Genomic DNA, 23237 nt, shown 5'->3' on the forward strand with positions numbered 1-23237 from the left:
CACACAAATGATTTACAGACAACCCTACAAGAGTTTTGCACACCATATGGTTCTGAATAGGCTTAAAATTTCAACTCACAGTACTACTTGTGAATGTCGGTGGTGTAAGTTGTACTTTTCATAGATTTACTTTACTATTGCATTGTTATATTTAGAAAATAAATTATTTACATGCTTTGTAGTAATGATTTGACTTCTCAACGATCTGTTCTAATTTTGCATTACAACTTTTATCTGTATGTATGTCTCATACACTGATCACTGTGGCTAGTAAGATTCAATGAACGACAAAGGAGATTTTTTTTTCTGTGCTGTAAAAAATCCCGGAAACCTGAAGCTTTTTTCCCCCTCCCTTTGTATTTTGCCTGCAGTGCAAGTTTCCTATTCTGGGGAATAAAAAAAGACCTCAAACATCAGAAGATGAACAGAGGCCACAGTGGTGTATTTCTACATATTGACCTCTTCCAGATATAATTTCCCTTCTGTTGATGACACAGCAAGTCTAAACATATTCCACAATGACTCGCGGGTGCTTCTGTTAGCTGAAACTTACTCAAACAGTTGCTGTCAGTTTTCCTGCAGGTTAGGAGAATCATTCTTTAGGGCTTGCCTGATCTCCTATGGCTTGAGGAGTAGGACTGCCTTTGGGGAGTGAATTCCAGTCTCTGACACGGCAGTGAAACATGAAGCCACAGTCTTACAGACTGGGTCAATCTCTCCTTTTTCAAGTGAGAAGATCAATGTTTTCTCCAAGTTATCAAAGTAATCGTGGCGTAAGTGAAATGTGACAGTATCAAGTCAGCAAAAAAACCCTGTACAGCTTGTAAACTTTTCCACATCAAGTCCTAAACTTGTAGCCTTTTGTTTTTACTTTTAAAACTGTTTAAAAAAAAAGGTTTACTTTTTAAAAAATTGTTTCATTTTTTACCTGCATTTAAATTATCTGTAATTTTTAACGTCAGCTTTCTGTATTAAGTGTTCTGAGTGACCTCTACTGGTGGAATAGATAAAATTAGCCTGTACATCTTTTCCGAGTCTTGTAAATAGAACAACAATGCACTGTCACTGAAAACACTGTCAATTTCCTTAAGAGAAAGCAGATCTTCTGCTGACAATCATGATATATATTATGCACCAAGCACTGTTTAAGACAAGACAGGATTATTTGTGTGTTTATCATTCTCATATTTCACCATTATTTACCTCCCTTTACATATTGTTAATACATGAAGGTGAAAGTGGACTAAGAAAAATGTTTTAAATCTACTAACCAGGGTGAGATCCTGCAAGTGTGCCTCTGTCTGACACAGATATCATTAAAACAGCAAGACTGATGTGATATGGCAAACATATGAAAGCTTTCTGAATGACTTTTAACAGGTAAATTTTTCAGAACAAGTTTGTGCAAAGAGTAACGCAAGAGTTCTGAAAGAATGGAATACATAGCATAAAAAAAGACTGCTTTGGCTATACACATAAAAAGACTACAGGCTATTTTTAGCTGTAAATTCTAGCAAATATCTTGACTATCTAGCTAACATTTAAGTGTTTCAAAAGTTTGTAACTTACGTAAGTCTGAGTAAATTTTCACAGAAACAAGGGGAAAAAAGGGGGCTTTTCTGACACAAAACTAACTCTGCTTGCAAACTGCGACTACATGAGTACTAAAATATTTTCCTCTAAATAGCAAAGCTCTGAACATGCAGGAAACTAATTTTTCTCTAACATGCCTCTCTGTAACTACTTTACTTCTGAGACTGCACTCTTAAAAAAAAAAACCAAAATCACCTTGACGCAAAGAAAACTTCAGCCCACAGTTTAACTTTTAGAAATTTAGAAGCAACAGAAACGCAGTACAGCACAAGTGTAACAGAAGCTCAGAATAGAAAAAACCTCACAAACATTAGTTCCAATGAGACACAATGAATTGTCATTGTTTAGAAATTATTCCTATGCACAAAATCTTACGAAGTAATTACAAAATCGGTTCTATTCTTGAGGTACAGCATGACTAGATTTAACTGCGTTATCATGAGAAAAAAAAAGCCATGGCATATTCCGTATCACAGCCTCAACATTTCATTTGTTCCACCTCTTTCCATATGAAGGCAGTTATACTCACAGGATTTGACTTCATCTCCATAAGGTTGTCCAATATACGTGTGACTGGCAGATTCTGTAAAAAATAATGTGAAATTAATGGAATGCTGAAATGCTTACTAAGAACTATTCACAGCCCCACTGTTATTTATGGAATGTTTACAGAGCATTTGAAATACTACATTAAACATTTTTCCTCTTATATTTTGTAAAGGTTGACCATTTTTATCATCATCTAAATTACCTTTCTGTACAGCAAATGCAAACATCTGAGGAACATCCAGCTAGGGGATGAAGTGCAAAAAAGTGTGAAGACAGGAACAGAGTTGTATTTCGGCATTACCAATATGTGGAGACGTGACAATGTATGAATTTTTATTTAAAAAAAATACTTTGCCATTTAAGGAAAGAATTGTAAAGCTGAAGATGAGAATTAAGGGCATGATTCTTAAAAATAACTACTGTTGTCAAAGAAATGGGTAAAAAACTGCAATCCTGGCAACAAAAGCTTGGATGAACTGGAAAGGAATAAACTGAAGTGAGATTCAAGATGACTTTTCCTTATTTAAGACGGGAAATGTTAGCTTCGACAAAAGATCTCAAGTATGAAACAGCCAAACCACTTTAGGTATAATAAACTGAGGGAGAGTTTACATAGCAACAGAATTGGAAATGTGCTTTATTGACAGAATATATCAAAAAAAGACATTCCAATGGATGATCTACACATAACACTGAAAAACACTTGGTTAAAAAACCAATGTAAATCCCTGAATGACTGAATGAGAAATAAAAAGTTAACTTTAACAGGAATACCACAAACCTACATCAGACTTAAAAAAATGAGGAAGAACAGCATTTTGTTTGGCTACCCCAAAACACCTGGAGAAGGAACTAAAAGCCAGAAAAAAAATATTCTGAAAACACCTGCATTGTGACTTTTTACTCAGAACTCAAAAGAAAGCAAGTAATTTTGTCAAGAGTAATACTAACTTTTCAAAGCCACACGTTAAAATAAATGACAAAATGTTTAATACAAGAATAGGAAGTCTCATCTAGAATATAATTATCTATTGTTGCAAGTAACAGTTTATCTGAAGATCTATATAACATACAATCAAGCCGCATATATATTTCCTCAACCGTATTTCGTGACACACCACTGACTTGTAACTGTGATCCAACTTACTGTATGTAGTTATAGTGAAATTCCTGCAGAATTATTTTTGTTGACTACCCTACAAATGCCACAGACACCATTTTTTTAAAATTTGTACATGATAGCTGATAGTTTTCATGCGTAAATTACGTGTATAACAGGATGACTAAACAAACAATGGCTACTATAAGATTAACGAAGTCAAAAAGCCATACCTTTCATTAGATGTAACATTTCATTTTGTTTAGTTCTGATACGCTGTATTTCTAACTTAAATTCTGATTCTTCCACTACGAATTACAGTATGACAAATGGTCTTTTTCTTAGAAATCTGGATGTCAAAATATTACAGAATTAAGACTGTTAACTGTAAATGTTTATTGCCATCTAATGAAAGTGCATATTGAAGAAAATAATGTGTCCTCTACAGGGAAGTAGTTTTCTGGGAACCACAATTCAAAATTTCAGCTACGAGTTATACAATCAGTGTCTTTTTTTTGTCGTTTGTTTTCTTTTGCAGGGTGTACATTGACATTTGCATCCAAGTTATACTCGGAAACATTTTCTGAAGTTAAGTAAATATTTGAAAGTGGCCATGTTGTTATAAACATATTGTGATTTTTCAAGTACATTTCAAGATTATGGTTGTTGTACATTACTTACATGGGAAAACTAGAAATGCTTGAACTGGAACTGAACAGAAAACGAACACTTTCAGCTTTTCAGTCACTCTGGAATACATATTTAATACATGCTGTTCTAAGTAAAGACATGGAGGGGTTTTTTTTATTTATGAAAGTCTAGTCTATTTTGAGTATTCCACAGCTGTTCTTTTTATAATACTGCAATCATTCTTAATTGCACATACTAGAATCTAATCCCTTACAAATGGAGGTATTCAAAGACAATTTGAACATTATTTTCTACTTGTCTAAAAACCGGAAGCTACAAAGTGGTAGATCTATCCACCAGCAGAGGCTGTTCGTTCTTTTACTGTAAACCTGATTTTATTAATACAATAGAGGTATTGAAAGTTGTTTTTCTAAATGTTCACAATGCTCATATGATAAGATTTTTTTTAATTCGTTTTTAAACTTACTTGTTGCTTCAGTACCAAGTTCTTCACTCCTTCCATTACAAACTGTGATCCTGTATTCATAACACGTGAAAACAGGCTGAAAACCAAAACAGAGATGATGTGAGACCACCTTTTTAAATACGCATTCTTAAGCTTTATGCTGACGTCCCAATTCCCACTAAAGTCAATGGAACTTAAGTACCAAGTCATTCCATTTGTCATGAAATATATTCTTCAAACCACAGGGCAGTCGAGTGTATGGCAATACACCTGTAAGCTAGCAGTTGGATCCTCACCTATCAATAGGAGTCTTGAGTTCTAGTCTTTAAGCCGTTGAACAGTTTATTTTACCACTTCAGTAATGCAACAGTTTGAGTGCTCCTTTCAAGTGGGTGTCCTAATCACCAGAGTTAACAGAGATGCTCAGTGTCTCCAAGCAACCAAACGGTAATTTTTCCATGTGAGACAGCACTGGAGTTCTCTCTAACCATACTGCGCCACAGTTTGCTTATGACAGTGACGGTGCATTCCTGAAAGTAAAGTTGGCAATGAGGATTCAAATCCTCTCAAGCATGGAAATCCCCAAGTGACATATCCTTATGGGATCTGAGCACCCTTAGCACAGTCGTTATCTTTTCTTTTCATGTCTTGAAATAAATAACTACACCTTTCAACAAGCAAGACACGACAATCAGTCCAGAGCATCCTAATGAAAAAGCAGCGTGTTCTTCAATCCCTGAGTGTCTCCAAGCCCCGGAGAGAACCAGCTGTAAATACACAGGAACGTACTTATCTTCTGCCATTGACTAAATAAGGCTCAAAACGATGGCTGTCATGGATCCATCTCCTGCTGCCAAATTCTTCTCCTACGAGAGCACATTTAATGTGCAGGTGCAGATATCACTTTATTAAGTTACTTGGTGGTTTTAGTCACAGACCCTTTTATTCTCCTGTGTGTAAGTCCTATGCACTGTTAAGGGGAGACAAGTGCTTGTAATTGTCTGTAACGTACAACTTTTACAAACGGGGGAATGGTTTATTCTGGGCCTTGTATAGCACTAAACACACATTCAGTACTGCTAAAATCAGCTGAAAGAACCCACAGCCTTACAGCAAATTAATCAAAAGCATACCCCAAAGGTTTAGGTGTAGTGCTTCCATAGCTGGCTGGAGCCGCTGCCATCTTGGTGAAAGCCCTGTGAAAGCAGGGACAGAAATCAACCGCTTATCTCAAGGCGCATACCGCTGCAGAATGTTCGCCCTGGTCATCTGAAAGCGAAAAAACTTCTACTTCTCAAACGCTTTCAGGAAGTACCTATTTATTACATGCATCCCTCTTGTCTAGAAATACAGTAGTTGAGGAACTGAAAGAAATTAGGTTTTATACTTAAAAGACAAAGACTTTATTTTGATACCATGTAAAACTAGAATAACTGATAGGCAGCATGGCCCTTTGGTATGAACCAAAAGAGTGTGGATTCTTAACGAGCACAGCTTTTTTCATTCAGTTCAGTAAGTTGTTTCTGTCAGATCATTACACTACTATGGGTCATGTTCAACAGTGTTCTGGCATTTCTGGAGTTCAGCTTTAAAATCAGATTTGCACTTATCATAACAATGGCAGCAAAAAATTATGTCAGAATGAAGGTTTAAGGAGTATTTACTATGTATGACAAATAACACACAATTCTTTGATAACAATGCTGAGTTCTATAAAATCACCCAGTTACAGCCTCATGCAGGAAAAAAAAGAAATTACTTACTTCCATTGTTTTATGTAGCTCAAAGGAGCAAGATTGCAACCTGCATCCATCAATGCTTTTTTATACTGCTCCAAATCAATCTGAAATTATGAAATGGATAATTGCAAAAGGTCGAAACTACTCTTAACTCTCTTTATTTGGAAAGACAAGATATCCTTACCTAACTATTAAATAAGCAGTGTAAAGCTGTAACATTAACCAAAGTTAAAAAGTAATTATAAGCCTTAATCCAATCTCCTACCATTTCATACTTGAAATGCAATTTGCTATGAGCAGCTCTCAGTAAACTTAACAGTATTTGTGGAATTAAATCCTGTACACTTTCAGATATGGGAACAGTCTTTTATACCAGCATCTTTTAAAAAAACCTAACAGAACACTGTTTTCTGTAAAACGTCACAACAGCAAATAATAAAAATGAAGAGGAATTAATATACATTTGTAAGAATACTTTCTCTTTGCTTAACCCAACATATTTTTTATACTGCATAATAGTTATACAGTATAATAAAAATCTTCCTTGAAATTAATCATCAGAAATTCAAAAGAAATATTAAGATATTGTTTCCCAAATTATTCAGATACTGGCACAAGAAACATTTCTCCTTTATTCATCTGCTATTCAACTGACCCAATTATTCTTGAATATAGAAGAGCAGAATGAAAAGAGTCATATATTAACATTTTGTTTTATCTACTTCTGTTGAGCAGCGGAGCAGAGTAATAGAAAGCATGCCAAGACGTGTCTTGCAGTAACTCCGAACTAAGTATTTCAAAATACAGTCTTCCTTCTCACTGGTCATTCATATCCTTTGAAATGGTGGCTAAAGCTTTGTAAGCAGATTCCCTGATAATATTACAAAATTTATTCGAAGTTTTAGTATTTCCTGGGCATTTCATACTTCGCTTCAAAGACAAGTGGATATACCTATTTAGAGTTGAAACAACACAGAAAAATCCTGTGTGGCAGAATTTGGTGTTGGAAGCTGTAAAGGACATACATACCTCTGAAGGTACCTGAGCTGAGCTTATGTAGTAGATAAGAAATAATCGCATTTTGTCTTCTGGAGTTCCCGCTGAAGTGGGGGAAAAAAAAAAAATCAAGAAAGTACAATTGTAACTATGCTGCTATGTTACTTGTTCCTCAGTAACAATATATATATGTACATTCAGACCTCTCATGATAATAGTTGTTATCTACAACCATAGCCTTGTTCAGTGTATAGCAATTTTATTAAAAGTTGGATTAGACTGGCTCACTTTTTCTGAAAGTTTACTTACACTTCCCCTTTTGCTTGTAGTGAATATTATTTTTGAATAACATACTAAGTAAGTTACATAGTGGCATTATGTCTTATTTTATGCAGGGACTGCAAGCATTAGCAGGGAGCAAATCCATGAAAGAGGAGACTATAGAAGAATCATAAAAGCCACAAAACATTATTCTTTAGCTCTACAATTTGTTTATGCAGCTCTGTGGTTGACTGTACTGAAACACTCGAGGGCTGCAAAAACACTTACATGAACTTTTGGTCAGGAAAAAATCCTGAACTTCCAAACTGCCTTCAGGAAGGAGTTTACCTCCTGAATCACCTTCTGTCACACCACTTGTTGGAGAAAAACACTGCTACAAACCCCTGGGAAGCATTATCAATGGCAATCAGCACTTTGATCAGGCAGGGGTGAATTTTGATGTGGTCCTTCCTGTGTTACTCAGACTACAAGCTCCTACAGCAGATTTTCACCACCATCTACGTTTTTCTAGAGGAGAATCACTATTAGTAAGACCGTAATTTCAAATTAAGATTTCAGAAGTACTTCTCAAAACACACACTTCAAATTTGTAATCCGATACTTCATTTTAGAAGCTTTAGATATAGAACAATGTTTTATAAAAAAAGACGTTTTCTTGTACCTGTGGGTAACAAAAAAGATTTTTTCTGGTTTTTTTTTGGTTTGGGTTTTTTCCCACTATGGAATGTGGATCATGTCAGCAGGGGATTGTCTCATCTAATCTGCAACTTGTGTTTATATGTGAGCATGTATTTAGTTTGGCAGAAGTTAAAAAGTAAACTCTGTCATAATGAACATTCATGACTCGGTATATTTTTTTCTGGGAAGTAAGTTTTATTAACTTTTACCAAATACCAGTAAGCTAGAAGATCAAGAACAGAAGACACTTTGAATTACCTAAACCAAAAGCCAGCTTTCAAGGTAGACATCCACTTGGAGTTCACTTGAATAAAAAAAGCACTTAAACATTCTAAGTGTACAGTAACTGATTTTGGTTTCTGTAACCGACTTGGAAACTCGGTTTCCAGCATGCCAGTTCATAGTTTGTTTTCCTGCTTTGCTGACCACTAAGTTTCAGTTTCAACTGGAATACGGTTGCGCTCTTCCACCATTTTCCTTGCTGGGCCCATTTACCATGTCTACACAACTCCTGCGAGGTGTGTGCTCACAGTAGTGTAAATGGTCTTGCTTACACATGAGTGTAAGTGATATTTTGTCTTAATAAAAGATAACAAATTTTTTAAAAAGTGTCTGCAATTGTACTGTGTACACTTCACTAAATATTAGGAAAACCACCTTGTTTGGCAAAAGTACTTTGCTCTTGATGTACTACTGATGTAAATCGTAGCCATGATAAATGGTTGTGAGACCCAGGTCAGCTGCCTGTAAAATGTTCGCTATTTTTTCTAGGCTATGGTCTGTGACTGCGTGGAGAGGGGGGGTGCTAAATGTTCTGAAGAAAATTTAACTTGGTAAACCTAGAACAGGACAATTTCATTTTCCACTCAAAAGCCAGCAGACAGCCTTTAGGGCTACTGATTAACCACTAGAGCAAAGCAAAACCAGAGACTCCTGTTTTATTGCTACTCCAGGACACGATACTATCCGCTGAACTGGGAGGCAGCTAACAGCCCCGAGCGGTACAACCTAGCAAGAAATGGGAGGCTGAAACCTGAAGCTGTTAACTGGTCAAGCGTAAGTGCTTTTATGAAAAGTTCTGCAGATATCATTGTCCACAGCACAAGTATCCCCAGAGACAATGCAAACAAGTAGTTCAACACTGAAAACATTGCACAACTTGACGCATTATTTCTTCAAAATGTCTTCTGCTGGTATTTCTCAGTGAATCACACAGGAAGCTGGCCAGTTTTACAAGACAGCATGCCCAGAAATATTTGCTGTGATTTAACTAAAATACTTTTATTATATAAACTTACGTTAAACCTAGGCAATGCATATGAAATGCTAATGTGCTACTAGGAACACCTGAATACTTGGCTTAAGAAGGAAAACTCTAGCTTGGAAATTTAATTGTTCTCTTGCATGACACCCAGGAACTTCGCTAATAGAAAAGTTGCTATGATACAACAGCCTTGGAAAACAATTTGCTTTATACTGCAATCCAAAAAAGCATAGAAAATGTGGATTCATGTAAGTAACTGATCCAGTAGGAAATACTAGCAAGCATAATAATTTCTGTTTCCATATCTAAGTTCATGCAAACATAAAAGCTGAAATAGTACAGGAACAGTTAATTCTGAACATGGAAAAGGACTAGTTTGTACTGATGCTTAAGAAAAGCAGAGATTACACATATTCTTATTAGCTTCATATTAACAATTAATGTCTGTACCGAAATACAGACTGATGCACGACTGATTTTCTGAAAGTGTTTCTAGACTTGATCCAATATAAGATCAGTAAAAGTTTAGTTCAGATTTCTACCAGCTGTGTACTATTTCCTCTACTGCCTTTTGATTCTATACCACAGACACTAATCAAAGATTTTTTTTAAAAGTCAGCAGATTTATATATACTCTTTCTATAAATATGAATCATTACACAAACTCCAAGCAGACATTACGCCCAGTATGTAGCTACAAGACTACACATTAAACATGCAGTAAGGAAACATTTTCTTAAAGAACATACTGGAAAAAGAGCAGGAACCCTGGGTCTCTAAACACTCAAGGTTTGCCAATGTACTTGCCAATATACAGACAGGCCATTAAGTTTTACAGTGTTGCTCTGCAGGTTATTTTGTTCTAGCCAACTGGTATGAGAACATACTGAAATTGGTCAGAGGGTTGTGACACACTTCGGGTTGTGAGAGGTTGAAACAAGAGTTGATGTTATGATACTATGAAAAGTTCAGAACCCGTTCTAGTCTCAACCTTTTACAGACAGACCTAGTGACTCCTGCTAATAGCACATCTTGAGTATCACCCAGTGTATAAAGCTTTGTTATGTGTGAACCATGTGTGAAACAGAAGCTGGGAGGCATTGCTCTCAGACAATGAAAACAGACATGCCACAGCTGGGTTAACGCACGCAAAACTTCAGGTGAGTCTCAGTGGACCGGCCAATTTATGTCTTGTTTCCCTTCACCTCCTCCCATCCATCTTTTTCCTCACACAGGCAAAAGCTACCTACAGTAAAACACTTTGATCTAACCAAATTCTACAAAATGCCCTTTCTCGTTCTGTTTGTGAGGTACGTATGTGCTGTAAAACATGCAGCAGGATTTTAAAGAATCAGTACTGTTCAGACCACACGACTCCATGCTGTACTAATACTGGAGAAGCACAAAAGTTAAAATCCTTTGACCTTCAGAAACAAGGAGTTAGGAAAGGATTTTAGTGGGGCTGCAGAAGTTGCCAATATTTTGGCTGTTACCCAACTGACGTACCAAGCTCTCTAGACTGCTACTAAAAATCAATTCAAAGTCATTTTCTTTGCAAGTCTTGCACAGGTTGCACATAAGCTCTTCATCAATCCTGAAGTCCCAACAGGTACAGGTTTATTGTACACCTTAACAAATTTCATACTAAGTTCAGATTTACAGTACTTACCATCTGGGTCAGAAATCATGTCCAGAAGAGATTTATCCAGAGTGGATTTGCTCATTATTTTTTCCTCATATTCAAAATACACATCCAGCTTTCGACTCTGTTAAAAGAGTAAGTGTTAGCGTTAACATCTTAACACTGTGAAAGAATATTTATTTCCTCTTTAGAAAGGTGTATATAGTTTTAGTTATCAAGATTGCTTGTAAAGCTTTATTTTAAAATAAAATCGGTAAAAATAACTAATGCTTGCATTATAATATGTTTTCATTAACTCTCAGAAAATTGGCACTTATGCAATTCTCGTACTAAAAGTGAAAACACAAGTTAAGCAAGGGTTGTCTGACATGCAAATATTAAACTGCAAGAGGAGCTCTGTTTTCAACTATGGTTTTGCCACAGCTGAAAACTACATGCCATCGTACTCAGTGTTATGCTGTTATAGGAAAAAATAATGGTCAAGTGAATATTATGTCAAATTTAAGCTGAGCCTCAAGCCTCAGTCAACAAGGAATTACTCAATGCAAATAAATGTGGGAAATCCCTAAATATCTTAAGGCATCATCCCAGAGAAAAGGTGGCAACTGCCAGCTTGGTCTGGTACCGAAGTAACTACCTCAGATCAAAGGCTTGCAATAATTCATTCACAGTAAAGATGGAGGACTTCATAATTAGATTATCTTGCTAACTCTGGAAAAGAAGTCTCTCATTATACAATGACACATGTAGATCAAGTTGTTGAAAATCCTTTTTTTAGGGAGGATGGCACAGCAATGGCACAAAATTAATGAGGAAAAAGCTTTATGGAAGATACCACATGGCCAGGCCACTAATGACTGCACTGCCATACAAGTGCACAAACAGCCAAGCTTTGCACTGCTCAACCACCATATGATGAACTTACCATCTGCAGACAGAAAAATGCATTCCAAAACTTATTTTAAAAATTCCCGTTACATCACAGAGCATTATTTGTGTTTGAAGATTACAATATAGCATCACAACAATGTTACAAGTACACAGCTTACAAAACCTTGATGTCTGGTAACTAACTACACCCTGGTGTTCAGACACATTCAGCTATGTATTGGCTCAAAGAGACCGGCAGAGTGGATCACCATCTCATTGCCTTGGAAGTGTTACAGCTCCACACCATGCCCACTGGGAGACTGAAATGATGTTGCCAGAGTGAGGCAAGAGTCACGGGTGCTTTTCTTTGGTTAAGAGATTAAGGAAATTTTGCCTGATAATGCCAAGACAGGCAAAACTGCTATAGCACCTTCTCACCCACTGCAGTGGTTGTTGTAATGACAGCAACATAAACACTTTAGAAGTATGGTTTTCACATCTTTTTGAATTCTACTAAAATTATTCTTAAAATCACAAATAAGGAAATGGAATTTAAAAAAAGTTATTTCACCACCTCCCCCCAAAAAAGGAAGAAAAAAAGAGGTGGGGGAGGCATTTCTCTAGCCTAAGTACATTTCACCTTTTGACTATTTTAAGTTAATCAAAAAAGAGCTGGAGATGAGAATACAAAATAAGGGGTAAGTCACAAGAATATTTTAATTCTGAAAGCCTTTGCCAATCAGCTTATGATGCAGATAGCTACAAACCAGTTATATTTCTCATTCATCATCTACTAAACTCATTGAGAAGAGCTGTCACTTGCAGACCAGCAATTTAATTTACAGCCTTTGTGGAAGCTTGTAATTACAGCTTATAAAGTAAATTACCATGAAGAGTGCTCAAAGAATGACCATTCACTACTTTTAGGCGCAGAAGAATGTCTTCTGTTTTTTGTCATAGTGACAATAACTACATATAAAGTGAATGAAGTGACAAAAAAAACAACAAAAAAAAGAGCTAGAGTGTCTTTCAAGCTGTATTTACCTTGAACTCATGTTAAAAGAGTAGCCACAGACAAATTTTGGTAATTATGCTACCGTAAAACCTTGGATTAATCCTGTATTTAGCCAAAGTTAAAGTGATTATCAGTGGTTAATGAAGTCTGCATAGAACTGAACTACCAGCCTTTTTCCAAGTCCTTCAGATGCAATTTGGTATCTGGCATGTCAAGATACATTCTGTGACTTCAATTCCACAGCATCTTAGAGACTATTTGCGTTACAGTTTCCTTAAATCTAGAAAAACAAAATAATTGCAAAGAAGTGACTACAGTTTTTCTAGTCCTTCCAATACATTCACTTGCTTTCCGTGTTTTAACTGCATTTGTATCTCCTTCCATGGAGCTAAATTCAATGTTTTGAAGTTTAAAAAACTTTTCCCAGACAAAAGGCATCCACCAAACAAAGAATTGTCTTGAAATGTGGAAACAATCTTATTAAGATAAATATACTACTGTTGAATTTGGCAATGCCCTTATTATCTTAGCTGGTGATCTACTTAAGACAAATTTATTCAGATGGCATGTAAAAATGTAAAACATACAAAAAAAAATCACTAATTCACTATATTTGTTTACAGACCAACTTTTAAATAAAATTATGTAATTCAAACATGAGAGACTTTTATTTGTATGTCAACTTACTTGGAGCACAAACTAAATTCTTCTCAACCTTGTGCAACTTTGTGACTGTTTGACTAAGACTGTCAAACAAAGCAGAATAACCGCAGCAAAGAAAACTCACTGGCTGCGTGTTTGCTATAACATTAATGGTACATGCACACCCACTCTCTTGAAAAATTTTGCACAATTACTTTTGAAATGTGAGCTTAGCACTCTTTGGGGGAACACAAAAAACCCCAAACTGAAAATCCTAAAACTTCAGGTCCTTTATTTCTATCCGCAATAGAGACATCAGAGCTAAGCAGCAATATAGCAGCAATATAAAATTATTGAGACTTTTTTTTGATGCAACAAAAGCACTAACTAAAGAGATGGATCAATGTGGTGAGTCTATTCAGATGCTCCTTCACTAGATAACTAAGAGAGGTTACTAGGGAAGATGCTAATTAGGGCAGTATTTTTGTTATGCTGGTTTGCTAGGGATTAGAAGGACACCTAAACAAATTTAATATGGATTACTGAATAGCCTTAAACACTACTAGTTACCTTTTGACAGATTTCCCAGATATGCCACATCAATGAGACAGTTACTTCCCGAAGAGCCAACTTGTCTAAGAAGTGCTGATAAGAAGCAGATGTCCCCTTTAATGTAAGTGCTATTTTGCTCACTCAATGGCAAACTCACAGACATGCCAAGAGGAAAAGCTGGGAACAGGAGCTAAAGAGTCCTGTAGGTTCAATAAAAAAAAAAAAAACAAAAAAAAAACAGCAAAGAAGAGGTTCTTATGGGTGCCAAACTGGCAAGCAAGGTGAAGAAAAATAATAAAAAACCAATAATAAAATGAAGATGCATTTACATTTACAGTTACTCCTTTTCTGCCTCCTGCTCTTGATTTCTGATGTCTCCTGACATCTTGTTTCACACCAACCTCATTCAGGAGACCTTTCTGGCTGCCAAATCAGGGACAGGATCAGTGTTGCAGTCAAAGTGCTACACTTGAGGTTGCTTTATCTTTTCTTTTTTTTTGTCTTTTTCTTTTTTTTGTTTTGTTAAATATTTGTGAAAGCTTTCAACTTAGCACCTTTAGAAACAGCCTGTTCATAAGCCAAAATTTATTTTATAGATAAGTGCATGGGACTCTCTCCCTAAGCGCTGTACTCCAAAAAGAACAGAAAATTCCTTCTTTTTTAAGCAGAGAAGTGAAAGCAAGACCAAATGAAATCTCTTACAGGGCCATTTTTGTAAGGCCTTGTGGGAGGCTCTCCTACCCTCTTTAAGTACAATCGTTCTTACTTTTAGAGAGAGAAAGAGAACATACAGAAAGAAGAGACATTTTCTAAGAAATTAATGAGAGGAATCTCTCTGTAATCTCTCTGACGGAGAGCAACCAGAAATAACAGCCCCCAGAATGAGCGAGGTTGGTCAGGCAATTATACTGTGCTCCTACGAAAGAGGAAGAGAAACTCTGGGAGAAGGGTGAAAGTGGCAGCTGCAGCCGGTTCCCTTCGAGTGCACTGCACAGAACGATGCTGTGGAAAGGTCACTAACTGATCTCAGAAAAAGCCCGTTTACTGCAAAGTTACTCTATCAGTTCTGAACTACAGAAAAACAGCCTGGACCACTGTGACATATGTATTTCACAAACGCATACCAGACAAAAATGTGACCTCATTTAAAACAGAGTAGTTGAAATAATGGCATTCCTTTACAAAATATGATTTGATCGTTTGAAAGGCTACTGGCTAACCCAATAACGGGGTCATTCAAAGCATCAGGCCTTGAGATCAAGCAAAATTGGAGATACATGATAAAAAAATTATGCAGAAATAAAACCCCCAAGACTTAAACCAGAGGTCCTCAAACCTTTTAACCAGGGGGCCGGCGCGTGGATGCAGTGGCAGGCAGCCATCTGCGGCTGCTTGGTTTCCCCCCCCAGCCCCCGGTGGGGGGGATGTGTGTGTCTGTAAATACCGGGGGCCGGATTGAGGACCCTGGGGGGCTGTTTCTAGCCCACGGGCCGTAGTTTGAGGACCCCTGACTTAAACCAAACAAGTGTAAGTAATCTAAGACAGATAATTCACATGAAACCCTGCCACTTAAATTCACATGCATAGAATTTTAGCGAGAGGTTATCTAAACTACCCCCTCTGCAACTAATAATTTTAGGAAAGTGTACATGTACACTTTTTCATGTGACAAGATTTAACATACTAGTAATCCTAGTATTCATATTAGAATAACATGCAAAGATAATAAGCATTACTTAACACTAAAGCAGCTAGAAAGATACCCATAAATCTACTCCTAAATCTGTTATCTGCTCGATACAGTCCTTCAGTCACCAGCTTCTTCAGAGAAAAAAACATCAATGCAACACAAGGATGCATTTATTTAAGCACTGACAATAAATTCTTGATGGTTCAGCTTATGAAAAAAGCGATGCATTCTTTCCATTATTTTGCTAAACACCTAGATATGCCAGAAAACTGCCAGGACCACAAAGTATTTGATTAATTTCTGGTTTCCTGTTGCTGCGTCTTAGAAAATGATCCAAGTGAATGTGGAAAGCAGCTGTAAACTGAACACTAAAAGAAGACCACAAGAAAAATTATATTCTTAGTATATCTAAAGCAGGTCTTGTAGCATTCTTTGTGCTGATTCTCCTATATGTAGTGAAGAAAAATGCTCAAATACTTAATGTAGTAAAAACCCCATAATTGATAACGCAAACAGTCTTTTAAAATATGAATGTGCTTCCAGATTATTTTAAAAGTGAAAATATAGTAACCTGAAGAGGAGCATGGTGTCTCACTAGCTCATCATGACCTGAGCGCTTGCCAGAAAAATTCTCTTATCCTATTCTGCTTTAATTATTTAACTGTATACAAAACCTATTAACCACGGCCTCAAGGTGCCATGAGAATTTCTTTTAAAAGTACTGGCTGAGATACTGCCCTTTTTGAGAGTACTGGAGGGATCCACTGGGTAGTATGTCATCCTGCATGTTAAAATTCCACAGCTCAAGACAGAAAGATACTTCTTGTACCACTGGAGAGCGAAAAGAGGGGAGAATATGGACAGGACAAAGCAGTCAGAAGAAACTTAACATTCATCCAGTGAAAAGGCTGTAGAGTGGCTAAATTCCAACAGAAAAAACCCCATGTGCTTCTCCATTAGTTTGAGTTTAAGGTAGTTTCCCAGCTATCTGGAGATGAAGGAAGCGCTGCCTTCAAAACGAAGAGATGGTAGAGATGCACGTATCATCGACATATTGAAGAAACCATATGTCCACCTGTCTCACAGCCTTCTCTGACAGCTACACCATAAGAAGGTAAGGAGCCGGAGCACTCCGCAATACCAGAATTAAGAACCATTCATGGAGAAACAAGATCCCCACATGGTGGGAACTCCCTTAATAGCAGGCTCCCTGTCGGAGGAGAGAGCCTAAGGGCTAGCAGAGTGCTACAGCTGGGGGACCCTAAGGGAATTCCTTCCACCTCCAGGTAACAGAAAAGTGTGTCACTGTCACCCAGTGGACAATGACCAAGCATCTGACTCCTGTTCACGTCCAAAAGGACACTGGTGATCAAAACTGATGTTACTGCGATTCCAAATCTTCCTCTGAAACCTGACTTCTGTCCAACAATCAATACATAAAATACTACTGGTGTAGGCCTGCCATTACTTACCATCTCAGTACTTTTCTTAGAAAAGTGAATTTACAGACAAGGTATCAAACACAGTATCAACATTGTCAACTTCTATTTTTTTCCAACAGTATTAACATACTGCTTTTAAATTGCCAGGTATGAAAACTGGCGTGCCTAATACTGCAAAAGCACATAAACTAGCCTCTACAGTCATAAGCCAAACACAGAAACATGTTTACATTTCTTCCCCAATTTTATTAATATTTGAAATTAATATAATCATTAAAAATCAGAATTAATCCTTTGTCCATTTATAGTACTTAGTTTAAAAACATTCAGTAGCAGTAATAACTGAGGACAGATCTTAAGCACTTTACAAATGTTAAAGTTAGCTTCAAAACACTTCACCTTAAATAAGCTATAAATAGCACAGGGTAAAATTTCTAACTACTGATTTGCAGTGAGACTTGGTGATTGAATCACTTTCAAAAACAGAAGTTCAGTGTTTCTGAAAGCCTCATCTATAATTTCTGTTCTCATACTGTGAAAACAGATCCATCTTCCAAGTTATTCTAGTCGTAACCATGGTCTTTACTTGATACTGAAACCATCTGCAAGTTCTCTTGATACAAGAGCAGCAGACTTAAACAGAAAAGATGACAAACATCCTTCTGAAGTGCTTAAATGATGCACAAGACATCTAACACAGACCCTGCTGGAAAGACCAGTTTAGTAACTTGCATCATTATCGCCACACCTCTGGGTATTATTTTTATTGGTGAACAGTACACAGTACCCTTCTGATAAACACATACAGAACAGAAAATTTCTTAGACTTAAGTCATAACTTGCTATGACACATTTGTAAATGAAACACTTCAATCATAAACTTATTTTAGAAAGACTTCAACCCACAATAAAGGTTGTGGCCATCATTTCTTAAAAAAAAAAAAAAAAAGAGGGTATACTATTAAATTCTGAGAAGAAAAAAACTGCTCTGTTTACTTCACTTTCCATGCAGAGGTATTCAAAATTCATTCCTTCCCACCCTAAGTAACGTTATATAGTGGTTTCTGTAAAAGGCAGCACAACTGAGAAGGCTCACTTTCTCATCTTACTTCACCTGCTCAAATGTATTTCTCCAAGTAAGGAGCACTCCTAACAGAAAATTGAAGCTGGAGAGCACTCATACCTTTATGTGCTCCAGAACGGCTGTTGCAACATTTGTATGAAGATCAATGAGCCTCTTCTTTTCCAGAAGTTCTGGAAGAGAGCTGAAGAGATTAAATACAAACTAACCTGCTGAGTTGCACTGTTAGTTGAATTCTGTATTGTGTACAGTCGGTACAAAAAAATGTATAGAATCATAGAACAGTTGGGGTTGGAAGGGACCTTTAAAGATTATTAAAATAAAAAAATTACAGAACACAGTAGGACTGGAACTAAAAATCATGAAGTATAGATGTAATGATTCTCAGAACAGAAGGACATTATCCACATGTAATAAAACCAGGTTTTTACCTTGCCTAGCAAAAGCCAGATAATGTGGGTAATTTAATATTCCTATTGAAACCTTATGATCAACAACAGGTATATGCCCTGCTTACCTGAACAAATAATCTACTAGAATTACGGCTTATATACTCAACATTTAGTTAATCTTTGATACATATAAAAGTGTCAATATCTGTCAAATACTAGTATCTGTCAAGTAATATCAATTAATTTCAAATAATTAAGAAATTATATTAAATAATAATAATATTTGTCAATTACACACAACTTCTGCACATGCTGGAATTTGTCACAGGCGCTTCTGCACAGAACATGGCTATGCAGGCTTCGTGACAAAAGAAATTTTGTTCAATGGCAAACTGAATGGTTAATTTTACTTTGTCGAAAAATTGTTACTTAAGGCGTTGTGATCTACTGATCAGCAGTGATTTTCACTCATCGCACCTGGGCATCACATGTATAAAAGACTGCTCAGGATCTATACACCTTCACATCCAAAAGCACCCAGACAGGCAAGTGTCTTAGTTTAATAATAAGCGGATGAGAAGGCACTTGATGACACTGACGGCATGTCCTGAAGAACCATCAAATTAAAGTAACCACACTTTCTTTCCTCCTTTAAGCAATTATAAAATCAATGTTACATACGGTGATTGGCCATTAATGACCTTACAGCTGCAAGGTGATTAGTTCTGCCTTTGTAAAGGGCTGCATTTAATAAAAAGAAGGAAAAAAAGACAGGATATCCCCTACATTCAAGTCTCTTTTTTAATTACTAATACATATTCCAAAGTTTTCTAGAAATTGTAAAGCCCAAGACCTAAGCTAGGCTTTGCTGTTTTGTTGTTTTATCATCTGCTAGCAGGAAGAAGATACCCTTCAGATGACAGACAACAAAACAGCAAAGCACACTTTAATTTTTCCAACAGAAACATGCCTGAATGGAGGTTCTCAATGGTATTTGGTCTTCTCGGCATAATCATAAGGATTAGAACTGAAACATGGCAATAGGAGTGTTTACCGTGTTACATTATTTTCTGAAGGGCAATAAAATTTTCCTTGATAATGCCAGATTACAGAAAACTTACATAGACGTTAATGGAATAGTAAAACTTCAGAATCTTTACTTATATGATTTTTTTTTCTTGCTATCACTTTAAAGCTTTTGATCCTTTTCACTTTCATACCTTGCTGCCTTGACCTGAAAACCAGCATCCTGAGAAGTACAAAACTTTAAAACCTTATAAGATGGAGCTTGGAAACACCTGCTCACTTTTTTGAAATGGTCTGATCCACCCCAAATCCTTTGTAACTCCAATAAAATTCTAACCAGGGCATAGCATACAAAATGTTTGAAACTCACAAAGAGACAGCTAACTAATGCAGGCACATGCTGGATTTCACAGGACACTGTGCCTATCACCCCATTTATCCTCAGAATAATTTTTGTTCCTTCTTCCGACTGGGGTCTTAGCGAAAGGCAGCGAATTGAACATCTCCCTTCTCCAAGGCATCGGTGGAATGAAAAACAGATTTACAATGAGGAACAAGTCTAGATCTCAGACTTCCCGTGTCATCCGTGGCGGCTAAGTCTCCAAAAGCAGGAGAGTTCTTAATGACAATAATCTTGCCAACAGATGTTACAGTAAATACGTTAATCAAAATGTAATTAATTACACACTGTGCAAAGCAACAGGTCCTTCAAGAAGTGGATTTCACTAGCAATCTTTTTAACAAAGGAATGCAGAAGTAGGCAGTTGTTTTTTTCTGGTGAAAAAGCGTAAGCAAATCTATGATGCACTTATTCAGATTTGCTGAGAAAACACTCCAAAGCCGTGTGTACAGGGCTCATACACATGCTGTGGAAGTCACATCTGTTAAGTATTTGTCTAGGACATTGCATTGCATTTTACCAGAATTATTTATAAAACATTTACACTCTATTATTGAACTAAGTAGCCTACTTTTAAAGTTATTTATTTCAAACAATATTAAAAGTGAAATGACAGAAAGAATTAGAAATGGTTCCCAGTTAAACAATAATGCATTATTGATTCCTTACCTGACAGCTGAAGTTAGCTTAGCTGTATTATCAGAAAGCATACTTATTGCTCCTTCATCCTCCCCTTCTATACCCTGGGTTTTGAGGAAGGGTTTGGAAAGAGGAATAACAATAGTCATAATAAATATGAAGATCTCACATGCAAATACAGTCAGCACATTTAGGACCTATTTTCTCAGAACGGTATTAATGTCTGGATTGTGTTTTACAGTTAAGATGGGAGTTATATAAATGTAACACCAATAAATGCAAGAAACTGAACCTTCTCATGAAATATGGTACTTCTAGTTCTACTTTTAAGATTGTACTATGCCTAAAATACAGCATGAGCTGATAATTTTTTTTTTCTGGAGGGGTGACAGAGTGGGCTAAGCATCTCCACAAGTCCTATTACACTTTACATAAAGCAGATACAGGTGATAAAACTTACCATGATACTTTTAAGTCTTTTGACTTCATCTTCTTGGGCTCTGTAGGATTCCAGTTCTTGCTGAACAGACTCAGCCACCTCTGGAAAAGGACTAATGCAATACTCCGCATTAGGCTCAGTTAAATCAACAAACTGAAACACTAGAACCAGACAGGCTGCATGATCAAGATGATCATGAAAACGTTTTCAGAAATATCAATACACAAATCATGCAGCAGTATCAAATCAGTGAAAATAATGACATCTTGCTATAGGTTTACTTGAACTTTCTAAGACAGATTCACTGCTTTCAATATTTGTATATAATTTTGATAAGAACAGTTTTGTGCTCTTGTAACAAAAAGCTAACACACAATTAATAAGGACACCGAATACTGACAATGATCATTCCTTATGTGGTGGGTAGACTCTGGCTGGACAGCAGGTGTCCACCAAAGCTGCTCGATCACTCCCCTCCTCAGCAGGACAGGGGGTGGAGAAAATAAGATGGAGAAAAAAAAAACCAAACCTAAACTCATGCGTCAAAATAAAGGCAATTTAATAAAGCAAAAAGCAAAGGTTGCACATGAAAGCAAAGCAAAGCAAAAGATTTTATTCTCTACTTCCCATTAGCAAGCAATATCCAGCCACTTCCTGGGAAGCAGGGTGTCAGTATGCATAGCACTTGCTCCAGAAAACGAACGTTGTGAAAAAAACCCAAATGCCCCTCCCGCCTCCTCCCTTCTCTTAGCTTTTATTGCTGAGCAGGCATCATATGGTATGGAATATCCCCTTGGTCAGGTTGGGTCAGCTGTCCTGGCTATGTCCCCTCCCAAGATCTTGCCCACCCCCAGCCTACTGGTGATGGAGGTGGCGGGGGGATGTTGGAGAGCCAGCCTGGATGCTGTGCGAGCGCTGCCCAGCAGCGGCCAAAGCACTGGTGTGTTATCACTAGCCTTCTAGCTGCCAATACAAGCACAGCATTACGAGGGCTGCTGTGGGGAAAATTAACTCCACCTCAGCTAGACCCAATATACCTTAAAAAAACCAAACAAACTTCAAAAATATTTTTAAAGAATCTTAAAAATAGAACTACCACAATATGAAGAATACTTAGAATTTATATTGACTAAATTCATGTAAACTCTGTACCTACACAGCTTACCTGCCCTTATGCTTTTGCCAGAATTTATCAGATGTAGTTAAATCATAGGATTTCTTATTTTTTTTCTTAGGTCTAGCACCTGCTGGAGAACTTTCCGTTCCTGTTGATTCTTCCAAGTTAACTCTATTCAAATGGAAATCCTGCAAGAAGAGAAATCTTAAGTAAATATTTGACAGTTTTTCCTTATTTAATCATCTTTTATACTTAGCCAATTATCTTCTAGAATCATTTTCTAAAAAATATTATCATAGCTATTTATTAGAATTTCATAAGAGGGCAGGAATCAGTTTACTAACTAGGTAATAACAGCAACAATGTAACAACTCCAAAATCACTCACACTTACTGAAAAAGCATCAAACAAAGCAATAAAGGTCAAGCAAAGACATCTGGTCACCTCACATGCAAGCTATCTTCTGACACTGAACTCTGAACACTTTTTTTTGTACAGAAAATAAATTATTTAGCAATAACTGAGCTCTAACAACTGGCCAAAACTAAAAAGTATAAATGTTGCAGACAAAAACGGTCTCCAAGGCTGAATTTCACTTACAGAACTACAGCAAACGTGTCAAAGCCACAAAGAAGCTCATGGCATCAGCAACCGGAATATCCACTGTGAGGACTATTTAGCTACACCTTCACAGCTCTTTCTGTATTTTTTAAAACACTAGTAAAATAGTGAGTGCATGATAAAGCAACAGTTTGCAACAAAGCTGCTATTTCTCCATATAGCTTTTCTTCTTCCACAGATGCACGAACATAGACACTACATCTTTTTGCTAGATGACACAATATATCACCCACACTGCTCCCTGTATGTCTTCTGGTTCTTTCCCTCATTCTCTTTGCCAAGGACAGCTCTGTATTTCCTGCAGCATATATATGCCCTCTGGTTTGCCACAAAGATTAATAAGTACTCCACTTGCTGACTTTATTCCAACCCT

At 36.8% G+C, this 23237-nt stretch overlaps 1 protein-coding gene across 2 annotated transcripts in view; it reads right to left on the reverse strand.

Annotated features, from left to right (window-relative positions):
• Positions 1–23237, reverse strand: part of SCFD1 (sec1 family domain containing 1) — a 54880-nt gene that overhangs the window by 11853 nt on the left and 19790 nt on the right. The window contains exons 11-20 of one of the 2 annotated variants that reach the window (XM_055793863.1): positions 22292–22431; positions 21148–21238; positions 20718–20791; positions 18333–18414; positions 10966–11062; positions 7106–7176; positions 6101–6180; positions 5471–5533; positions 4359–4434; positions 2123–2176 (exon numbers count right to left, since the gene is read on the reverse strand). In XM_055793863.1, the coding sequence (XP_055649838.1) occupies positions 2123–2176; positions 4359–4434; positions 5471–5533; positions 6101–6180; positions 7106–7176; positions 10966–11062; positions 18333–18414; positions 20718–20791; positions 21148–21238; positions 22292–22431 (828 nt within the window). The remainder of the gene's footprint in view (positions 1–2122; positions 2177–4358; positions 4435–5470; positions 5534–6100; positions 6181–7105; positions 7177–10965; positions 11063–18332; positions 18415–20717; positions 20792–21147; positions 21239–22291; positions 22432–23237) is intronic. The other variant, XM_055793864.1, reaches the window with a different exon arrangement.

Source organism: Falco peregrinus, chromosome 1 (assembly GCF_023634155.1).
Source record: "Falco peregrinus isolate bFalPer1 chromosome 1, bFalPer1.pri, whole genome shotgun sequence".
NCBI classification, from domain to species: domain Eukaryota; kingdom Metazoa; phylum Chordata; class Aves; order Falconiformes; family Falconidae; genus Falco; species Falco peregrinus.